The 19,294-nt window shown below is 33.4% G+C and overlaps 1 protein-coding gene across 3 annotated transcripts; it reads right to left on the bottom strand.

The window, feature by feature from the left end:
• Positions 1-8,693: 8,693 nt before the first annotated feature.
• On the bottom strand, positions 8,694-17,793 carry LOC126715716 (uncharacterized). 3 transcript variants are annotated; one of them, XM_050416475.1, is made up of 5 exons: positions 17,323-17,793; positions 17,071-17,202; positions 12,377-12,595; positions 11,781-11,835; positions 8,694-9,412 (listed from the first exon to the last, which is right to left on the bottom strand). In XM_050416475.1, the coding sequence occupies exons 1-4, from the start codon at positions 17,474-17,476 to the stop codon at positions 11,792-11,794; spliced, it is 549 nt and encodes a 182-aa protein (XP_050272432.1). In that variant the 5' UTR covers positions 17,477-17,793; the 3' UTR covers positions 8,694-9,412; positions 11,781-11,791. The 3 variants fall into 3 exon arrangements, with proteins under 3 accessions (XP_050272432.1, XP_050272431.1, XP_050272430.1); XM_050416474.1 differs by having other exon boundaries at positions 8,694-9,432; positions 17,323-17,792; XM_050416473.1 differs by lacking the exon at positions 8,694-9,412 and having other exon boundaries at positions 11,571-11,835; positions 17,323-17,785.
• Between the last annotated feature and the right edge of the window lie 1,501 nt (positions 17,794-19,294).

Here is a 19,294-nt window from a genome sequence, read left to right as displayed (position 1 = left end):
CAGTTCTTGAACGAGTAAAACCAGATATATGGCCACAGATGAAACCCCAATACATGGGCCTGAAAATTTTAGCTTGCTAGGTCTTGCTTTGGAAAAACCCAAGCATGGAGGATAATTGCGTTTCACAATTTGAATCTGTACGACGCATTTATTAACCCATAGAGGGTCTTTTATGGTTTTATTTATTGTTCTTGTACCCATACAGGTGCTTGTCCATACTTTGTAAATCACATTGTACAATGTTATACAGGGAAGGAGACACCATGATTTTACTATACTCAACCACTGCACTGTGACTTCATTCTCAAACATTCAATTGCAAGACGTCAATTAACATGTAGCAAATAGACCGAATGACTGATAAAAAAATACTAATAGTAATACTTGTTCTTATACACAGTTTTGCACACACTTTATTATTATTATTATTATTATTATTATTTATTGAAACTGTGACTTAGAGTCACAATTTTGAAGTTCAAAGTCTCGATTTTAAAATTTTAAATCATGATTTCATTTTAAAAGTAAGATGTGTGTAACAATTTGTGTATAATAAAAGCAAAAAAAAAAAAAAAAAAAAAAAAAATTTCATCAGACAAGAACAACTTCTATCCATCAAACTTAACAATAACAATTTTCTCTACCCAATTACTTACCTATCTTAAAGTTCAAGATCTTCTTGATTTTATTGATAGTTCTAGCCCATGTTTTTGGTCCACAATTTGTGTCAACAATGTTCCGATCCTAAAACTAACGAAAAATTATTGCATAGTCTAAGACTATACTCCCTAGATCTCTTTCTCAAATAAATGAACCCTATGGTAGGTGGAACCCACCCTTCTATGAAAAAGAGAGAGCATAGTTCCAGACTTTGCAATAATAACCCAAATCCAACAAGCCTTTCCTAGATTAGACAAGACCAACTTCTCATGTCATGAGTATTCAAATATCTTCCCTATCTAATGAAATCATGCTACTAGTTGTGGCCTTTCTTCCTCTCAAGAAATATGGACCACTCCGCCCCCAATACCCGTATTTTTCAGATTCATATGCAATTGTGAAGTATCAAGCAAGGTGACCTTTCTGTCACTCAATTTCTGCACAAAGTAAAATCTCTTTCTGATGAGCTCACAGCTGCGGGCTAAGGCTAAGTTAACCACTCTCACCACAAGATTTGAAAATATGTATCTTCAAATGTCTCAAATATGAGTTTTGTGACTTGGGTGTTGCTACTTGGCCACTCGTTCCATACCCCAATATCTCCTTTTCCTGAGTTCCACAATCCTTAGCCATGAATTTCACCATTCAGATTCGGTCTCCTCTATCACCTCAACCCTGATCCCACACCACAGGCTAATCTTGCACAACGTAATTCTCCTTCAAACAGAGGCCATGGACGTGACTGTGGTTGACTCAGGTTGAGGCCATCTTGACACTTGTGGTGGCCAATATTTTCATTGGGACTCCCACATTCACTATTAAATATGCAATGGCCGGCTTCAATCACACCGCGAACACATGTTATCATCGTTACTCATATTCGTTACACATATTAACACATACTAGCTTATTTTTACCCAAAAAAAAAAAAAATCGTTACTCATATTCAGCACCATATCCATCTGCAAATCTTCAACATTTACCCTTCCATGTGGTCCAAAAAAAGAAACAAAAAACAAAATGTCATATGGATAGGGTTAACACAATTAGTTAGAATGATGATTAAATTATTAAATTTATAGCTTTCCGAAAGCTGAAATTTTTAAAAGAAATTACATCATATTATGATATTAGAGCAATTGGTTATAAGTTTAAAGTTGGTCCCCACTATACCATCTTTCTAAGAATTTAAAAATCTCATATGTTAAATCTCACATATTATAAAGAAGAGTTTAGAGTATTAGAAAATAAATTTTTTAGAAAATAATAAATTTAATTCTTATAGATATTTTAGTAAAAAACATTGGACTAAATAAAATAAGTATAATAATAAATAAATAAATAAGATACAACAAATTCCATATAATAATAAAAAAGATACATGAAAACCCCAATTTCATGGACAAAACACACAAACATACAATTTCATATGAAATTACAAATTGCACCTTATAACTTTGCCTAAAATTCAATTCAATGTTGTAACTTCAATTTTATTCAATTCAGTTTTCTAACATTTAGTTTTATTCAATTTAGTCGTCTTCTTAATGCCCGTTAGCCGTTAGGTGACAACCATTAAGTGTCCAAAATGATGTAGTTTTGATTTTTTTTAAAAAAAAAAAAATTCTTACATTAAAAAATCCATAAAATTAATAATAAAACAATTAGTTTTTGAAAAAAAGCTCTCTCTCTCTCTCTTTCTCTCTCAAACTTCATCCATGGCCGAAATTCACTCAACCACTAGGTTTTTTAGCGGTTGGTCATTGTTAAGAGAGTTTGAATTGATAGCCAGGGCAAGGAACCGAGTCAAGCAATTAGTGCTGCTAGGTGTGGTTTGAGGAGGACTAACTCTGGAGAGGGATTTGGGAGAAGATGAAGATCTTGGTCACTTGTGACCTAAATTTATAATGAAGAAAATAAATCGTGATGTTTAGAGCTCATCTTTGTAAAGAGTTAAACCGATAGTCAAGTCAAGTTAGAACAGTTCTGATTGAGATTGTTGATCATTATATCATGTTGAGCATCACATGTGCACTACACATATAAGTCACACAGTGCTTTTCAATCATATGGTAGATCGTGGATGCGTTGAATCTTTGGAGGTAGATGTTGGTCCCAGCCACAACTACCATGCCCTAGTCAGTTTTCCTCTCAACCTTCTCTCTCTCTCTCTCTCTCACTTGCTAAAATAGGAAATCTTGTTCTGGTTCAAGGAAAATGGAAGAAGAGAAATGACAATCTATCTGTGGATTAATCTTGTTTGGGTTTAGGAAAAATATGAATAATATATCAACAATTTCTTTTATTAGAAAAAGGATTGGTAGATAGTCAACTATAAGAAATTAGTTTTATTTATTTTTTGTTGAAATCTCTCTCTATTGAAATGGGTCTGTCTCTAGTTATTAAACTTTCTATTTTTATTTTTTATTTAATTAAATTAATTGACGGTTTGGTTTTGAGCAGTATTTTTTAGGTTTTGCCATTTTTTAGAGGAGAAAAGCTTTTTTTTAAAAAAAACAATTTTTTTCAAAAAATATTCTTATTAGTTATTTGGATTTTTTAATTTAAAAAATTCAAAAAAAAGAAGGAAAATGATGTCATTTTGGGATACTTAACGGCAGTCTCCTAATATAAGGGAACATACGAGCTAAATAAATTGAAGTAAAAAAAAAATTGAATTAAATGAAATTAAAGTTACAAAACTAAATTGAATTTTAGGTAAAATTAGAGGGTACAATTTGTAATTTTGTCTAAAATAAAAGAAATTCACAATGAATTCGTGGACAAAGGACAAAGAGAGACTTATGCCGGTCGGCTGTCATGTGTAGTTGAATTGTTTTACTTTATAGTAACAAAGAATTACAATGAAACAAAAATTTCACAACTTGTTGAGTTAATGAGTTATGATTAATGTTAAAACTTGTCTTTTTACATAGGTTTGTTATATTGATATTATTTTTTATTGTACATTAGTCATATATAGTATACTATCTCAACATTTGTAAAAGAAAAAAAAAAGTTTGAAATTTTTTATGTGACCATTAATCTTATTGATTCAAAAAACATTTAGAGTTGGAACAAGTCTCATAGTTGTGGGGGAAAAGAAAATCACTCAGAAGGTGACCCACTGGACTCAACAATCCAATTATTCATCAATAATGAAGTTATTATTATAGCTAGGTATATAGGCCTGCAAAGCATTTGAGCTCCTGAGCTGAGGAGTTTCAGTTTTCTAACTGCGCAGTGCATGACTGTATAATATTGACACTTAAAAGGTCTTTTTCTAACGTGGGGTTGAATTGCTTGAAAGAGGCCAAGGCAACCAGCCTAGCCCAGATAAAGATTGAGGTGATATATGAGAGAAAGTGAGGAGTCATTTTCTAGGACAGGGTCTAAATTTAATGCCACACACGTGCATGGCTTGATGGCTACTATAACTATATAGTACTAACATCTTCTTCATGGGTCTGAGTAAGTGTAAGACTGTTGTCATAGGGAGTTCAAAAGTGTTTTGTCTTTGGTTACAAACATATATGTGGTCATGCTTAATTTCTCGATCTCTTTGGTTCAAATGCTACAAAGACTTGCATTATTATGGGCAGGAGATTTACTCGAATAGAGAATTTTATACATACCTAGATGTTGTCCTCTCTCTCTTTATACTAATGCATGTTTTGGATTTTCTATCTCTTCCTCCTTTTTTCCCTACACACAACAATTCACCTCTTTGAGTCTCACACTTCTTACTTCTAATGTACAGTATAACATAATACTGGTGGACACCGATCACTTTTTTGGATTTTCTTAGGGCCCTACTTGATCTCTAACTTTACTTTGAAATGACCACTTTTTTTTTGTTTTTTCCTTTTTGAATCCTAATTTTAGTCATCAACGTGTAATATTAAAATTGTTATGAGCCTTACAACTCAACTAATATATTTGCATGTTTTCAACGGTGATATTTAGGGTTTAAATCTTCATTTCCTTATTAAAATTTAAAAAAAAAAAATCCTATATCATTAAATTGACATATTGATGGTTCTTACAATACCATGGGAGATGCTTCCATGAATAAAGCGCGCTAGACTTTTTACACTTTGTGTAACTTTAAGCAATATTATATCACTCAATATTTTTTAATTGGATGTGAATTTTGACAAATTTACCATTGGATTACATTATTTTTGCATATTCTCAATATTTGCAAAATTTCAAGATGATTAAAGATCAATAGCCCTGTCATTAATCAATTGTTTAAATTCAAGTTTTTGTAATTTAAAATAATGAATAAAAGATGATTTATGAATCAAACGGTAAATAACATCCGATTGGCATGAAAATTGGCATGTATGTTAAGAACATATAAAACATGTAATCCAACAGTGAAATTTTCAAAATATGAATTCAATAACAAGATAATTGATGGTGTAACATTACTTAAAGTTTACCTAATAACTTTTTATTAGATTAATATTTCATAAATCACACCATTGGATTGTATATTCTTTATGTACTTAATAAACACACCAAGTTTAGTGTCAATTGTACATCATTTACTATTTGATCTAGAAGCCCCATCTTTTATGCACAATTTTAGATAAAAAAAGCGTAAGATTTAAACACATGACTGATGATATAGTTATCGATCTTATATCAAAATTTTGCTAGCGCGTAGAATATAAGAAGAGAATCTAATCCAATGATGGTTTTATTAAAATTCACATTCAATAAAGAAATACCGAGTGGTGTTACATTACTTAAAGTTACATCAAGTGTAATTCTAAGCAATATTATACCACTCAATAACTTGTTAATAAGTTTGTAAGAACTTGGTAATTGCTCTACCATGTTGCTACCCCCTTTACACATGTGCACATGTTTCAAGCCATTATAGGACAAGCTTATCAATCCGGCAGCCCATACATATTGGCCACAACTTAACTTTAATTAGTCCGTCCATTACAAGTGGAGGGCTTTATCCATGGTAATTCTACCTCCAAAGTCTGACCACAAAAGCGGCAACCTCATTACCACCTATAGCAACCTAGCCGTGCTTTGCCAAGCATACCACATCCAATGAACATAAGCTTACCCATGGTCTGTGGCTCTAGAAATTTTTTCTAGGATTGTCACTATAAAACTTAAATAATACAAAATCTAATAAAAAAATAACTTGAATATACTAACATCACAAAAAAATCCATGCAAACACACGAAATATTACAATTTCCTTCTACTAATAAAGAGAAAAAGAAAAAAATGAATTGATAAGAAATGAAATGAGAACTGAGAATATTGAGATGTGAGTAATAAAGTGAGAAGTTTGAAATAATAATAAAGAAGAGAGAGAGAGAGAGAGAGAGAGAGAGAGAGAGAGAGAGAGAGATGATACTACCACCAGTATGCAAGCCGAGTCATTGAAGAAAGCAAAATTATTGTGATTGCAAAACCAAAGAGTGCATAGCTACTGCCACCAGCACTACCAAGGAGAACTCATGACCATAATATTTCTCTTTGTACCATTTTTTTTATAGGAAAAATGAAATTAGTGATTATTTTTATGTAATTGATTGAACAAGTTACAAATTTGAATGATTAAAGAATTTTATTTTTATTTTTTGTTTTTGAATAAACTTTTTGTTAAATAATTTTTTCACTTGTTATTTGGCATAGTCTTGTTTTTGTTTGGGTTAATAGTTGTTTTTATAATTTTTATTGTTATTATTTAAGATATATTTTGTTCTATTTAAGGGGTTAAGAATTATGTTTTGGAGCTAGGCTTATTTTTGGAGTAATATTATGTTCACAACATTTTTATAACAAATTTTAAGTGACAAATTGTCATTGGTGAGTAAAAAAGCGATGTCATTATTGGACTCAAATTAGGATCAGTAACAGCTTACCATATAGGATTTGTTATGAAATTTATTGTGAAAATGTTGTGTATGTACCATTACTATTACCAGTGCAAATGTTATCCACATCACTCAAAATAGCTTGCAACCTACTAGGCCAAGACCATGGGTCCAATATAAACATAAAGCCAACCATCTAGCCCCAACTCCACCAAGCCGGGTAGGCATGCACCACACAGAGACAACATAGCCTTCTATTACCCTCATAAACTCTATATAAAGTTGTGATTTACTTAATTTGTTGAAACTGAAAATTTTTTGCTAAAAGTTTTGTAGATAAAGGTAAAAGTTAACTGAAATAGTATAATGAGACCCATGAATAGTACCAAAAAGTACAGTGGGACCCATAAATAGTAGCAAAAATAAACTGAATAGTAAAATAAGTTGGTAAAATTAATCATGCCAAATGGATACTTAATGTAAGGGTTGTATGTGAGAGATTGGTGAAAATTTTGTTAAGATGAAGAATTCGCAACTAGCTCGCGAGTGCCAACCTGTGAAAGGATCACATGAGAAGCACATATTGGAATTTGAAAAGTTTTTGCTAGGATGGATTTTGTGAGTCATTCGTGACTCATGCTAAGTCGCGAGTGTCCTGCAAAACTTTCTGCCTGATGATTTTGAATGCGTTTTTTCACATACCTTTACCAATACTATATAAATCCTCATTACCCACAAAATTGTAACAAGGAGTTTTTCCAAGAAACTTTTGAGAAAGAAAATCCTAGCCAAACACTTGAGAGTTAGAGATTGTTTACCCACAATCCTCTACATCATTTTCTCTGAAGTTTCGTTTACTTCTACCTTTCCATTTACACATCGTTGAGAAGTTCTTAGCCCAAACACTTACCTCACTCATTCTGAGTGTTGAGAGAAGTTTTGGTGCATATGGGAAGTATTGGAAGAAGCCATTGAGTGGCGGATGCAATTTAGAGCTAATTGTGGGATCCAGACAACTAATGAAGACATGGCTCTGTGAAGCTCATTGGTAGTAGGACCTTAGAGGGTTCAAGTACATTGGATAGATTAGGCTTGGAGGGTCTCTTCGTTATTCATCTGCTCCAACTTTATTCACTAGTGGATTGATTTCGGCTTTGAGGGCCGCGGAGAGGTTTTTCATTGAGTATTTCGGTTTCTTCTTCGATAACACGACTTGGTGTTATCTTGTATTTGTATCTCTCTTCCCTACTCTTTAAGATTTACATTTATTGTTTATTGTACTTGCTTATGCCATAGAGTAATGTTCCGGTTTTATTATGTATTATTCACTCTTGTTCTGCACTTAAATAAGTTAAAGTAAAAATATTTTAGCTGTAAGTCTTAAAATTGAGAGTTTAAATAAGTTATAATGTTTTATACTATTTGAACCTTCAGTCTCAAACCATCATGCTAAGTCCATATAGACATTAATTTGTGTGGCTAATATGAGGGCAAGATACCACTCCTCTCAATGTGTAGTGGATATATACAAAGTCTTGTCATGTGTTCTAATAGTCAACTTTTGGCTGATTGTTTGCTAAATTGTTATTTTATTATTATTATTATCATTATTATTATTTTATGCTCATTTCATTTGCTACCTCTCTGCTAGTTTATGTAAATAATATTCTTTGCAAATATATTGCTTGATTGTTAAGTACATCCATAACTTAAATTTAGTGTAGAATCTAAATCAACCAATTGGGAACCAATTTATTTAAATCATACTTGCTCCAAACACACATTCACTCTAATTTGTGAATAATGAGAAGCCTAACCTTAATCCAGCTTAAAAGTTCTACAGCCCGAACAAAGCAAATTAGCCTTTTCAAATTTCATTCTCTCTACCCAATGCTTTTGAACTCAAATATTCTATTTCATCCTTTTCGACCCTGTGATTCCTTCAACATATAAAGTATAAACAACCTACCAAATGATGAGACGTCTGGAATTCAGTGATATAGGATTCCATTTGAGCATCATTTTCTTTTATTCTTTTTTTGCTGAATCTTTTCCTTTATTCTTGATAGGCCAAGAATGTATTGACCTCTTGCGATGAATTAACTAATTAATTAGCCAAGTTAATTAATTAATTCAATTTGCATGCAATAAGCGTGGTAGCACAAACAAATCACCAAATAACTAAATGCAGAGGAAATTAAATTGACACGGTAATTTGTTTACAAATGGAGAAAATCTACACAGCAAAAACCCCCATCGAGTGATTTTAAAGTCACAATTCCCGAGAATTCACTATTATCACAACAAGCAGTTACAAGTAAAGGAATTCCAGTACCTTATATTAACATACAGTTGAACCCTTACCCCAATATCTAATTGGACTTATTCTGTAGTGACAATCTCTTTTTTTAATGCATGGCTCCCAGTACGTGATTAACCAATTTGATGCGCGAATCCCAGTACGCGACTTATACTTACCAACTTGAGAAAGATGTTGGCTACAAAGTCCTTCAGTTTATCAACACGATGAAGATCATGAAACTCCTTGGTTACAAAACCCTACGGTGTACAAATACAACAACTTCTTGAATAGAAAGATGAACTAGGACATATGTCTCCGGTTCACAATATGTTTGTGAAAAACTTTTGCATTGAGTTGCATTTGCTATTCATGGATTGGAGTGAAATCAGCTCTGAAAAACTGATTTATAAACCTCGATAGATAGCTTATCCGTCAAGAAGCTGTCGAGCATTGAGTTTCAGCAGCCTTTTAAACCTTGATAGATACTAGTTGATGAGTTAGTTGTCAAGTTGTCAAGCTTTAAAATCCAGCACTTCTTCACTTGTTTCTTGGACAGACTTGCATAGCTTTAACACTTGATTTTGAAACCTTATTCCTTGAAGCATTAAATACATCCTAGATCAAGTAAGGTGTATTTTGTCAAAGGATTAGCCAATTCTATATTGACATATGTTCCTAACAATGAATCACATATGTCCTAACAATTCTCTCATCTCATCAAAATTTAAGAACATGTATTTTCTCTCATCAGCTTCTGCAATGCACTTATCATAGAGTGACACATACAACAAAGCCTACAATGGCGAAACTATAATGCCCTTATATTATATCAGCCTTTGACGACAAAAGAGTGGGACACCAGAATAAACGTTAAAATTGAATCTTAGTAACCAAAATAAACCTTTTGATTCTCTATATTATGATCATAAAGTTAGTAGAGTACAAACTGAGTTGGACAACTTAGAAACTCCTCTAAGTCTTGTCAAAGTCATTGCAATGTTTACATGTAAATTATTCAAATGACATTCATTTACAAATGCATTATTGGTGAATATGGAAGATATGACATTTGAAGAGACACACACGGTACTTGGTACGTGCAATGAATGTAACATGCAGTGTTTTTATTCTTTTCCTGTACATCTGTTAGTGAGTTCTGGACCAAAACCATAATTGGCAAAGATCATAGACATGATAAGAAAATAATGACTGGCATAAGTAGAACCTTCAAACTGAAGGTAATCACTAAACCATTGATAACCATGCTAGATACGGAATTCTTCCCCATTTGGCACCAGAGAACTAGTTAAATTAAATAACTCTTCAATTGACTTTACACTTTCTAAGGATCCATTACATTGTAGAAACACTGAAGTCACATTATAGATAAAATTCACTAAAACTATGGTCAACTTAAAAAGGTGGATGATGGTTTTTAAATCCAAGGTCCACAGACACTTGACAACGAGATTTCGCAACTTCTAGATCAACTAAAATGACTAATCAAAAGTGAAGGCCAAAACTATTTCATGTAGTAGAGATAGGGTTATCCTCAACAAGAAAAAAGCTGAAACTTATTGAAGAGGGCCAAATGTGACTGTCTAAACCTTCACATCATTGCTATCAGAACCTACATTGATCATTATAGCATGCATTTCTGTTTAGTTCTTGCTTATTTATGCAGTTCAGAACTTCAAATTTCATTCCAATCTCTAGAAGTTGAAAAATACTGAACTAAAGTTAAAAGTCTGATGCAGACCACACGAACTAACAAAACAAACAAAGGACTAAAGGGTAGGCTGCAGGTTACATCGATCCTTGACAAGTACGACTTTACATGTATTAATCTCATGCCATCTTTTACATCTCAAGCTCATTTTCCCCCCTCCTTCTCAACGCATTGCATGTGTTGTCAGTCAGAAAGATTATAAGGCAGGCACACAATCAACACATATTAAACATTGCCTTATATCAAGGAAAGGACTCAATCAGTCCATAGTTCATGTCACCTTGCAGTTCAGTCAAATCACCTAAAGACATTTAAGCATGAAAGGACATGTTCCTTTCAGTCCAAGATAGAGACATGCTTAGGCCCCAATACATGATGTCTCGTCGTTAAGTTCAATCATTCAAAGGATCGATCCCAAATCTATATTTTCCAAAAGATCCAGAATTTAATTACTTTTACATTTTCCTTTCCTAATCTTGTTTTAAGCAAACCTATCTAAGTCAGAAATTGCTATAGTTGTGCAACAAAAGTTCAATTTGGAATCTTCACCTAGTATGGGGGATGAATCTAAGGCATTGATAATTAAAAGACACATGGCTAATTATCTTCAAAGTTGCCTTATATCAAGGAAAGGACTCAATCAGTCCCTAGTTCATGTCACCTTGCAATTCAGTCAAATCACCTAAAGACATTTAGGCATGAAAGGACATGTTCCTTTCAGTCTAAGATAGAGACATGCTTAGGCCCCAATACATGATGTCTCGCCGTTAAGTTCAATCATTCAAAGGATCAATCCCAAATCTATATTTTCCAAAAGATCCAAAATTTAATTACTTTTACATTTTCCTTTCCTAATCTTGGTTTAAGCAAACCTACCTAAGTCAGAAATTGCTATAGTTGTGCAACAAAAGTTCAATTTGGAATCTTCACCTAGCATGGGGGATGAATCTAAGGCATTGATAATTAAAAGACACATGGCTAATTATCTTCAAAGTTGCAAGAACCATATCCAAAGCTTACCAAGTTCAAAGATAAAGCATTGTAATAGTCTTAACTATTGAGAGCAAGAAATTATACAAACTCATGAACAACACACAGGCATAAGTTTCACCAACAGCCTCATTATCCCACTTACAACAAAATACAATAAATAAGTATAATAACTATGATATATGCATCTAAGTACATGATGCATGTATATTTCTAATTACTCAAATTGAGTACACTGATGTACCAGTTTTTCGGTCAACAATGAGCTTCCTTAGCTGCAAATTTGAGCGTTTCCTTTCCTGTGACACAACAAAACCATCTAAATTACTTTCAGAAACCAGAGCTCCTCTCAACCTTGAGATAAAGAGAGCTGCACACAGAAGTAGTCTTTTGGTTTAAAAAGAACTGGAAATAATGCTGGTATAATATTAAAGAATATTCACAAAATCACTTAACAACCAATTTGTTTAAACTGAGACTAGACACAATATATATAACCCAAATGTTAATTGCCATGTGTACTGGTTGCAACAACTCATTTTTAATCAGAAGTCCTTCAAATTACTACTAATCTTCTATTAATTTGGAGGAGAATTTTTATTTAAGTAATTCTGAAATTTGTCTTGATGATCAGGAGGTAAACATGCATCAACATTAACTGTTTGAGCCAAAGTCCTTTTATGCTCTTTGCCAATGAGATATGTTACAAAGAAACAAATACAGCACTGACTAAAGAAAAAGATAAATATCTTGCAGTAATCTAATGTAGGAAAAAGAAGTAACCAAAAAATTAACCAAGGGACTCAGACAACAGAGCTTTTCATGTGACAAGAGTGGGACCTGAAATGGATGTAGAGCGACAGTTTTGGTAAACCATGTGCTTCACCATTTTTCTGTGCCCAAGAGTTTTTTCGGAAATGCTTGTTTCATGAAGCAAGTTCTTGGAACTTTGATCCTTAGCTACTTTATTTGAGGACCGATCTGTTGGTTCCTTGTCTATCATGGTGATTTTCCTCGTTGAAACTGCTGTAGTGACCCTCTTGATGTGCCATGAAGGTTCTGGAATTTAATAAACCAAATATTTAAAAAGATGACATTTTTCTAAAACAAAAGTAACACCGCAAAAAAAAAAAAAAAAAAAAAAAACTCATTACAACCATTTCCATGATTAACTTATGTTCCCCATAATCAATAAGACTACTGGCAGTGGAGGAAATAAGGTAGTGGAAAGTAAAGAAAAAAACAGAAGTGTAAGGACAAGAAGAAGATCAAACCATGATATCTGCTTAAATGAAAATTTAAACATCACCTCACACATGTTCTTGTAAACTTGGACAACTATGGAAATTATCAGACTCTTAGCCCTACATTTTCTTTAAAAATTCATTTTTATTATTTATTTTCTCTCTCTTAATTAAACAAAAGCTCACAGAAATTGTGTTAATGGTATCAAGAAAACCATATCCATAAATTTGTTTAAGTTAGTTCTGGAATTGGACTTTATATGTCTTCTGAGCCAGGAAAGTAAACCATGTACAGCACTCTACATGTCAGGGAGACATGAATTCTGCAAACTCTTTAGTACTGAACAAAAAATGCAAAGTAGAATTACTAGCTTAGAGAGATGATTCCTCTTGCAGCCTGGATTCGCCACTTGTTACTTTGTAACTTATAATTAATGTCACATCTTATGAATTTTTATATTGTCTTCATATTCTTTTTCCTTCTCCAATGGATACCATACCCCCTTTCAATCCTAAAATCATTTCCATCATTCTAGAAAAATTATCAGGTTACTAAGAAGAGAAAAATGAAGGGAGAAATAAGATTTTAAGTAGAGGCAAGTTTCAACCTCAGAATGAAACAACTATCATCAACAGAGTCTCATTGTGAAGCCACTTTATATAAAGCATTCATATGCACGTTTGAAGATAATATGAAATTCAATAACATGAGGGAATGAAAACCATGTTCAAATCATGTTGCCAAATATAAGTAGACTTGCATGGACAAAACCTGTGCATTATTTGGCCCAACCCTAGGTAGACAAGGTGGATAGTTATAGCAATTTATCCAACTCACATTCATATATTTCATATAATTCATCAGATCTGGGTGCACTGTTTTCACATTTTGTCAACATATATCACATGATATGAATACTAAGGGAGAAAAATTCTTATTAACAAAGGACTTCACATTCTAGATTATCCCTAAATCCCTAACTTCTGTGTTTGAAAATCTGCTCTTTGCCTAATATGCTAATGCTCGGGTTGCAATTAGTTTTCATACGGTATAGTTTTTATGGAAGCACCTAAAATCCGACCAAATTTAGTATTTTCCCAGATAAAATCTTGTTTCCTTTCATTCTTGAGTGCCAAGCTGTCCTTCCCTCCACCCCCCAGCCTTTAAATTTTTGTGTGTTGGGGAAGGGGGACAATCTATTTTGTGAATATATATCCAAAATCCTATTTCTAGATATTCTGGGAAATTACAGAGCCTAAAACTTATACTATATGCTTGCAAATAATGAAAGCTGAAAGAAAAACCTGAAATACTGAATATTTCATTCTAGACATAGGAACAATTGATGCAATGTGAGACCTCAACAAAGAACAAATTCCTTGAACCTTTTTTTATTTCATTTAGCAGAAAATTTTCCATATTTTATTCATTCTTCTTATTTTACATTTACTTCTTCAATATCTTGGTTCAAATTACATCAATCCCACTACATAAAAGTTCAATTCCTAAAAATATCAAAGTCAAATCTTTCAACGTATTCATCAATCATAGCTTTTACTAACACATATTGAGCATAACATTCAGTATGGATTAAGCATTCTCAAGATTAGCAACAAAATCAGTACAAGCATCTCCAATTTTCCAAACAACTAGAATTGGAGTCTTGGATCCAAAAGTAACACTGCATTCAATACATAGCTCTCAAGACATTAGCGAACATAACCCCAAATATTTGGATAACACTCTCCGGTTCTCTAAAGCTCTGGTGAGTATTTTACTAACCCTTACATCAGGTTTGTACCGAAAGCCAATGAAGTGCATCTCTGAATGTAAAGAAAGAAGAGCTGTAGAGGTAACCAGCATTAAACACAAGAAGAAAACAAGTCAATTGGTATGATTTGGTCATGTGTAGCCAATACTGTTGAATTGGGCCAGAAAGCTGAAGATGTATGGTTCAAATGGAAGTACGACAAGGACAGAAAATGCCTAAAAATAGAACAAAAAATCTAATAAACATAAGAAATTCCAACCACTAACTTTGCCAAGAGCTCTAGCTCAAACGGGACCTCCCCTTGTAAAAGGAAGGTGGAGGGTGAGATCATGAGCTCAAGACCACCAGGTGTGCGTGTGTGTGTGTAACTACCAATAAAAGAAATATTAAAGCTGACCCAAGCAGAAGGGGGCGCCATTTAGATTTAAAAGGTGAATGGTCACTTATGTAGCTACATTCAAAAGCGAGTGCTCTGTTGAACAAAGTTGTTATGCAAAACCATTTTCTAGAGTATTTGGAAAATATGCATCTGCAGAGACCTGGAATGCTATCAGAGAAAAGCCTTATGGAAATTAGTTTGGTTCTCCATGGCAATCCCGGGACAAACCCTCATGCTTTGGCTAGCATTTAATAACCGACTGTCTACAAGAGATATATATCAATCCAATAGGGACACAATGGTGAAACAGCTTGTGTGTTCTGTAGAAGTTACTTAGAAGTGTAAATCATCTCCCTTTAGAGTGATCATTTACCAGAATAATGCAGAAAGAGGCAATGAGGTACTGTTTGCTTTGCAGGCATTATATGGAATGGGATAAAGTGGTTGAGTGGGGGCTGAAGATCTGGAAAGGTAAGATCCTGAAGGCTGTAATTGGCAAGATAACTTGGGGGAAGGGGGGCTGTTATGTATCAAATCTGGACTCAAAGAAACGTGAAAATTCATGGAGGTCAAGGGAAAACAAAAGAAAGTATTTAGAAAGCTGTTAAATGGGAAGTAAAAGCTAGGATTACTACAAAAGGAAGCCTCAAACTCCACCTAGCCTCCATAGACTCACACATTCCTTTGGACTATATGTGGTATATAGCAGCAATCCAAGCCAATTTGCTGATACCCCATTCTACAATGTCTGCGACCTAAAACTAGGGTTGAGAACCAGTGAACTAGACCGCTTCATGATTTCTTTCCAAAGCCTCATTGTGAAACAACATTCAAAAAACAGGTGATCCTGTCTCTCAACTCCATTTCTACAAGAAAAACACAAGTAGGATCTCCCTGGCTTTTGATAGTCACTAGTCAGTAACTATCATAGGGTATTTTGTAATCTATCTGTTTGTTGGTTGGTGTCAGTATACAGCTTGAGGTTTGGTATTACTTTTGGTCAGTAAATAAAAGTATTTGTTGTTTAGTCTCTTTGTTGGGACTTGGTATGTTGGTAGTTGCAGCTGCAAGGCTGCAAGTTTGAGTTGTATTGTATTTTTTCCTTAATAATATTCTCATTTATCCAAAAATAAAAAGAAGTTTTGAAAACTCAGTTTTGAATGGAGCTCTATGTTGTTCTTTTTGGAATTCCAATTTCAATTTTTTTTTAGAAGTATTTCTAATTTCAATTCTTAACAAGGAATCTAAGAAAATCTCTTGTTAGTAATATTGGTCTTGGATAATAGAATGTTGAGTTTGAAGTGTAGATGACCCTCTAGAGGTGTACTTTGTTATAAGGCACTCTTGTAGTCTATTGGTCAAGAAAGTCTTGTTCATATGTTTTACTGACTTGTAAAGTGGTGTTATAGTTTGATAAAATTTCTTGCTTGCTCATAAAAAAAATCATAAATGACATCTTGTATCAATATAAAATGGCCATAATGTGTTTGTTAATTCAAATATTCAATTGTCACAAAAAAAAAAAAAAAAAAAAAAAAAGGGAGAGAGGGATTCAAACCCTGGTTCTCATTACACAAGAGAACAGGCAATGTCATTAAGCTACAAGGCTACTATTGGCAGCCATAATGTATACCTTTGTTTCAAAATGATTCACCTAAAAAATTAGATTGTACTTCTATACAACGAACTAGTTTCATGTACAAAGGCCAATCCTAGCTGACACTCTTCCCCTAGCTCTAAGAGATACTTCTTCATGGTTAGTTGCACTAGAAAATCCACAAATACAATAGAAGCATTCCAAGATTTCCAAACTCCAACCCAATCATACAGCTTCCTTAAGCCCGTTACTCACTCATGCCTAGAATGCTTTGCTTTATAGAGATTATATTCCAATACTAAACCATTAGTTGAGTCACAGAATGTTCAAATCTACTAATGGCTGCACAAATGTGCAGAAACCAGCATTACATCATTCTATTAAAAAACAGCCAAAACAAACTCTTCTTAACAAAAAATGTCAAAAAAAAGCATATAATTCTTCAAGGACATATTCAAATCCCAAGAATTAATATTTTCAACTTACATTCAATTTAAAATTTAAAAAAAAAAAAAAAAAAAAAAAATTGGAAGGAAAAGTACCTGTAAGAGTAACAATTGATTGAGGAGCAACCAAGGAAGCATACATGTAATAATCAGAAATCAGAAACTCCCCAATCTTCTTGAACACATTCTTGTTGTTGATTTTCTTGATGGGTTCTCTAAATTCCACTCCTAAGAACAAAAATTAAAGCAAATATTGAAAACCCACCAGCGGAAACATGGAGTAAAATCCAAAATTTAATTGAAAAGAACAGAAAAGAAAAGAAAAGAAAAGAAAGCTAGAGTAATTACTTGAAGAAGGAAAAGTGTTGGGTTGGGGAGAGATGAGAGGAGCAAAGAGGTAAGAATCGGAAATGAGATAGTCTGCCACTTTCTTGAGCAAGTTTTTCTTGACGCGCTTAATGGGCTTTCTCTTGTGTACTCCCAGCAATGATTTCTTCTCCATTTTCAGCTTTGGTTACAGATAGTGGAAAATGAATTTCGGAAACACACTTCATGTTGGTGAAAGAGAGAGAGAGAGAGAGAGAGAATTGTGGCGGTTGGGAACGTTAAGAACAGGTGTTCGTTGATGAGAGTGTTTCGTGTCGTTTTGGAGGTAAGGTTTCAAAGACACTGCGACATGTGGCAGAGTGGGAAGCCTGTGAGCTGTAACCGCCGGTTATTTTGCTTTAGCACTAGAGCTGTGTTATGCTACATGTAAAATATTTTCTTTTCAGGTGAAAATATTTTTGGAAATGGAAAATATTTTCAAATATTTGATTGTATTTTGAAGGTTGATTTGAAAAATATTTTCAGGTGTTTGGTTGTATTATGAAAATGCTATTTTTTTACTAATTTCTCACATTTTCTCAGCTTCCAAATAAATTTTATAATAGAAAATTTCAAATATAAACTTAAAGAAACAAAACCATTCATTAAAACACTATCATCCTCAGTCAAACTCAGAGAGAGAGAGAGAGAGAGAGAGAGAGAGAGAGAGAGAGAGAGAGAGACATGGGTGGGTCGATTTAGAGGCAACAGTGATGAGATCATGAGGAGATGATCTGACCCAAATTGTGGGGTTTGCATGTACAACGACAGGGTTATGGGTTGAGGACGATGATTTGGGCTTCATTGGCGACCAATCTCTCTATCCTTCCACTTGGGCTTGCATGACTCATGAGTGATGAGAGTGAGAGTGAGTAGAACAAAATTTTTTGGAGTGTAAATGGTTTTTTAGGTAATATTAGTGTATAAAATATTCTGCAAGTGTGGGTGGATTATTTTATGGTCATATGCATTAATTTTTAGTTTGACTTTATTTTCCTGATTTGCTCGTTTTTCAATTTTCCTTTGCACTCAAAACAAACATAGCCTTAATTTTATTATGTTTTTTTCAAAAATTAAACAAAATCTAGTACAGTGCAACTACATTCTTTTTGCTCGCAGGATCAAATAGGTGACATCTTCGTACAAATTAACCTCCTCGACCAGGCAGCTTCGACATTTTGTCTTTAACTCAAGTTTGTCACATATCACCTAGCATGAGCTTGAGGGGAGGCCATTAGCATACAAGCCCAATAGATGTAAGCCCATTATACTTTCTTTTCTTTTTTTTTGGGAAAAAAAGGCCATTGTACTTTACTTGACTATACGCTCGTACATGATATAACTAGTTATATTAAGGAAGTTTCTTATACAGTTTTGCGCAGAGTTCATACATAGACTTTCCGTCTTTATCGTAACAAAAAGTAAACCTTCGTCATTTTGATTTCATACTTAAGTTAAACCTTAACCCAACATTAAAAAAGCCTTAATGTTGGAATTGGTATTTGGAACAGTGGAACAACAACAATATACTCTAAACCTTTAATCAGATGTATCCGTTAGATTGGAACAGTGGAACAACAGCAAAATAGGTGAAGCCCTATCAATTTTGAGAGAGTGCCACCTCGTCTTTGTTTATCCCATTACTAAATATACTAACATTCAGTCATTAATTGTAATGAAGTTTATCAATAATAATTAATACTAGTCTGTCTATAAATGGAAAGGAAATGTTAACAAATGCTTTAAAAATATTAGTTTATAAACCATTTAAAAAAAATACTTTATAGGAAAATGATAAAACAATTGATTTTGTTAATAGTTTTTTATATTTTACCATGAAAGTGGTGTTAAAACTTTCTTATTATATTTTATTAATAATTGTCATAAGAGAACCCGGTAACATAACTATAGGGATAAGGGCCTAGGATCATATGTTGGGCCTTGGGCCTTGGGC

The sequence above is a fragment of the Quercus robur genome, chromosome 2 (genome assembly GCF_932294415.1).
Source record: "Quercus robur chromosome 2, dhQueRobu3.1, whole genome shotgun sequence".
Taxonomy (NCBI): Eukaryota; Viridiplantae; Streptophyta; class Magnoliopsida; order Fagales; family Fagaceae; genus Quercus; species Quercus robur.
Note: the sequence above shows the minus strand (reverse complement) of the source record. Positions and strands in the feature narration are given on the sequence as shown.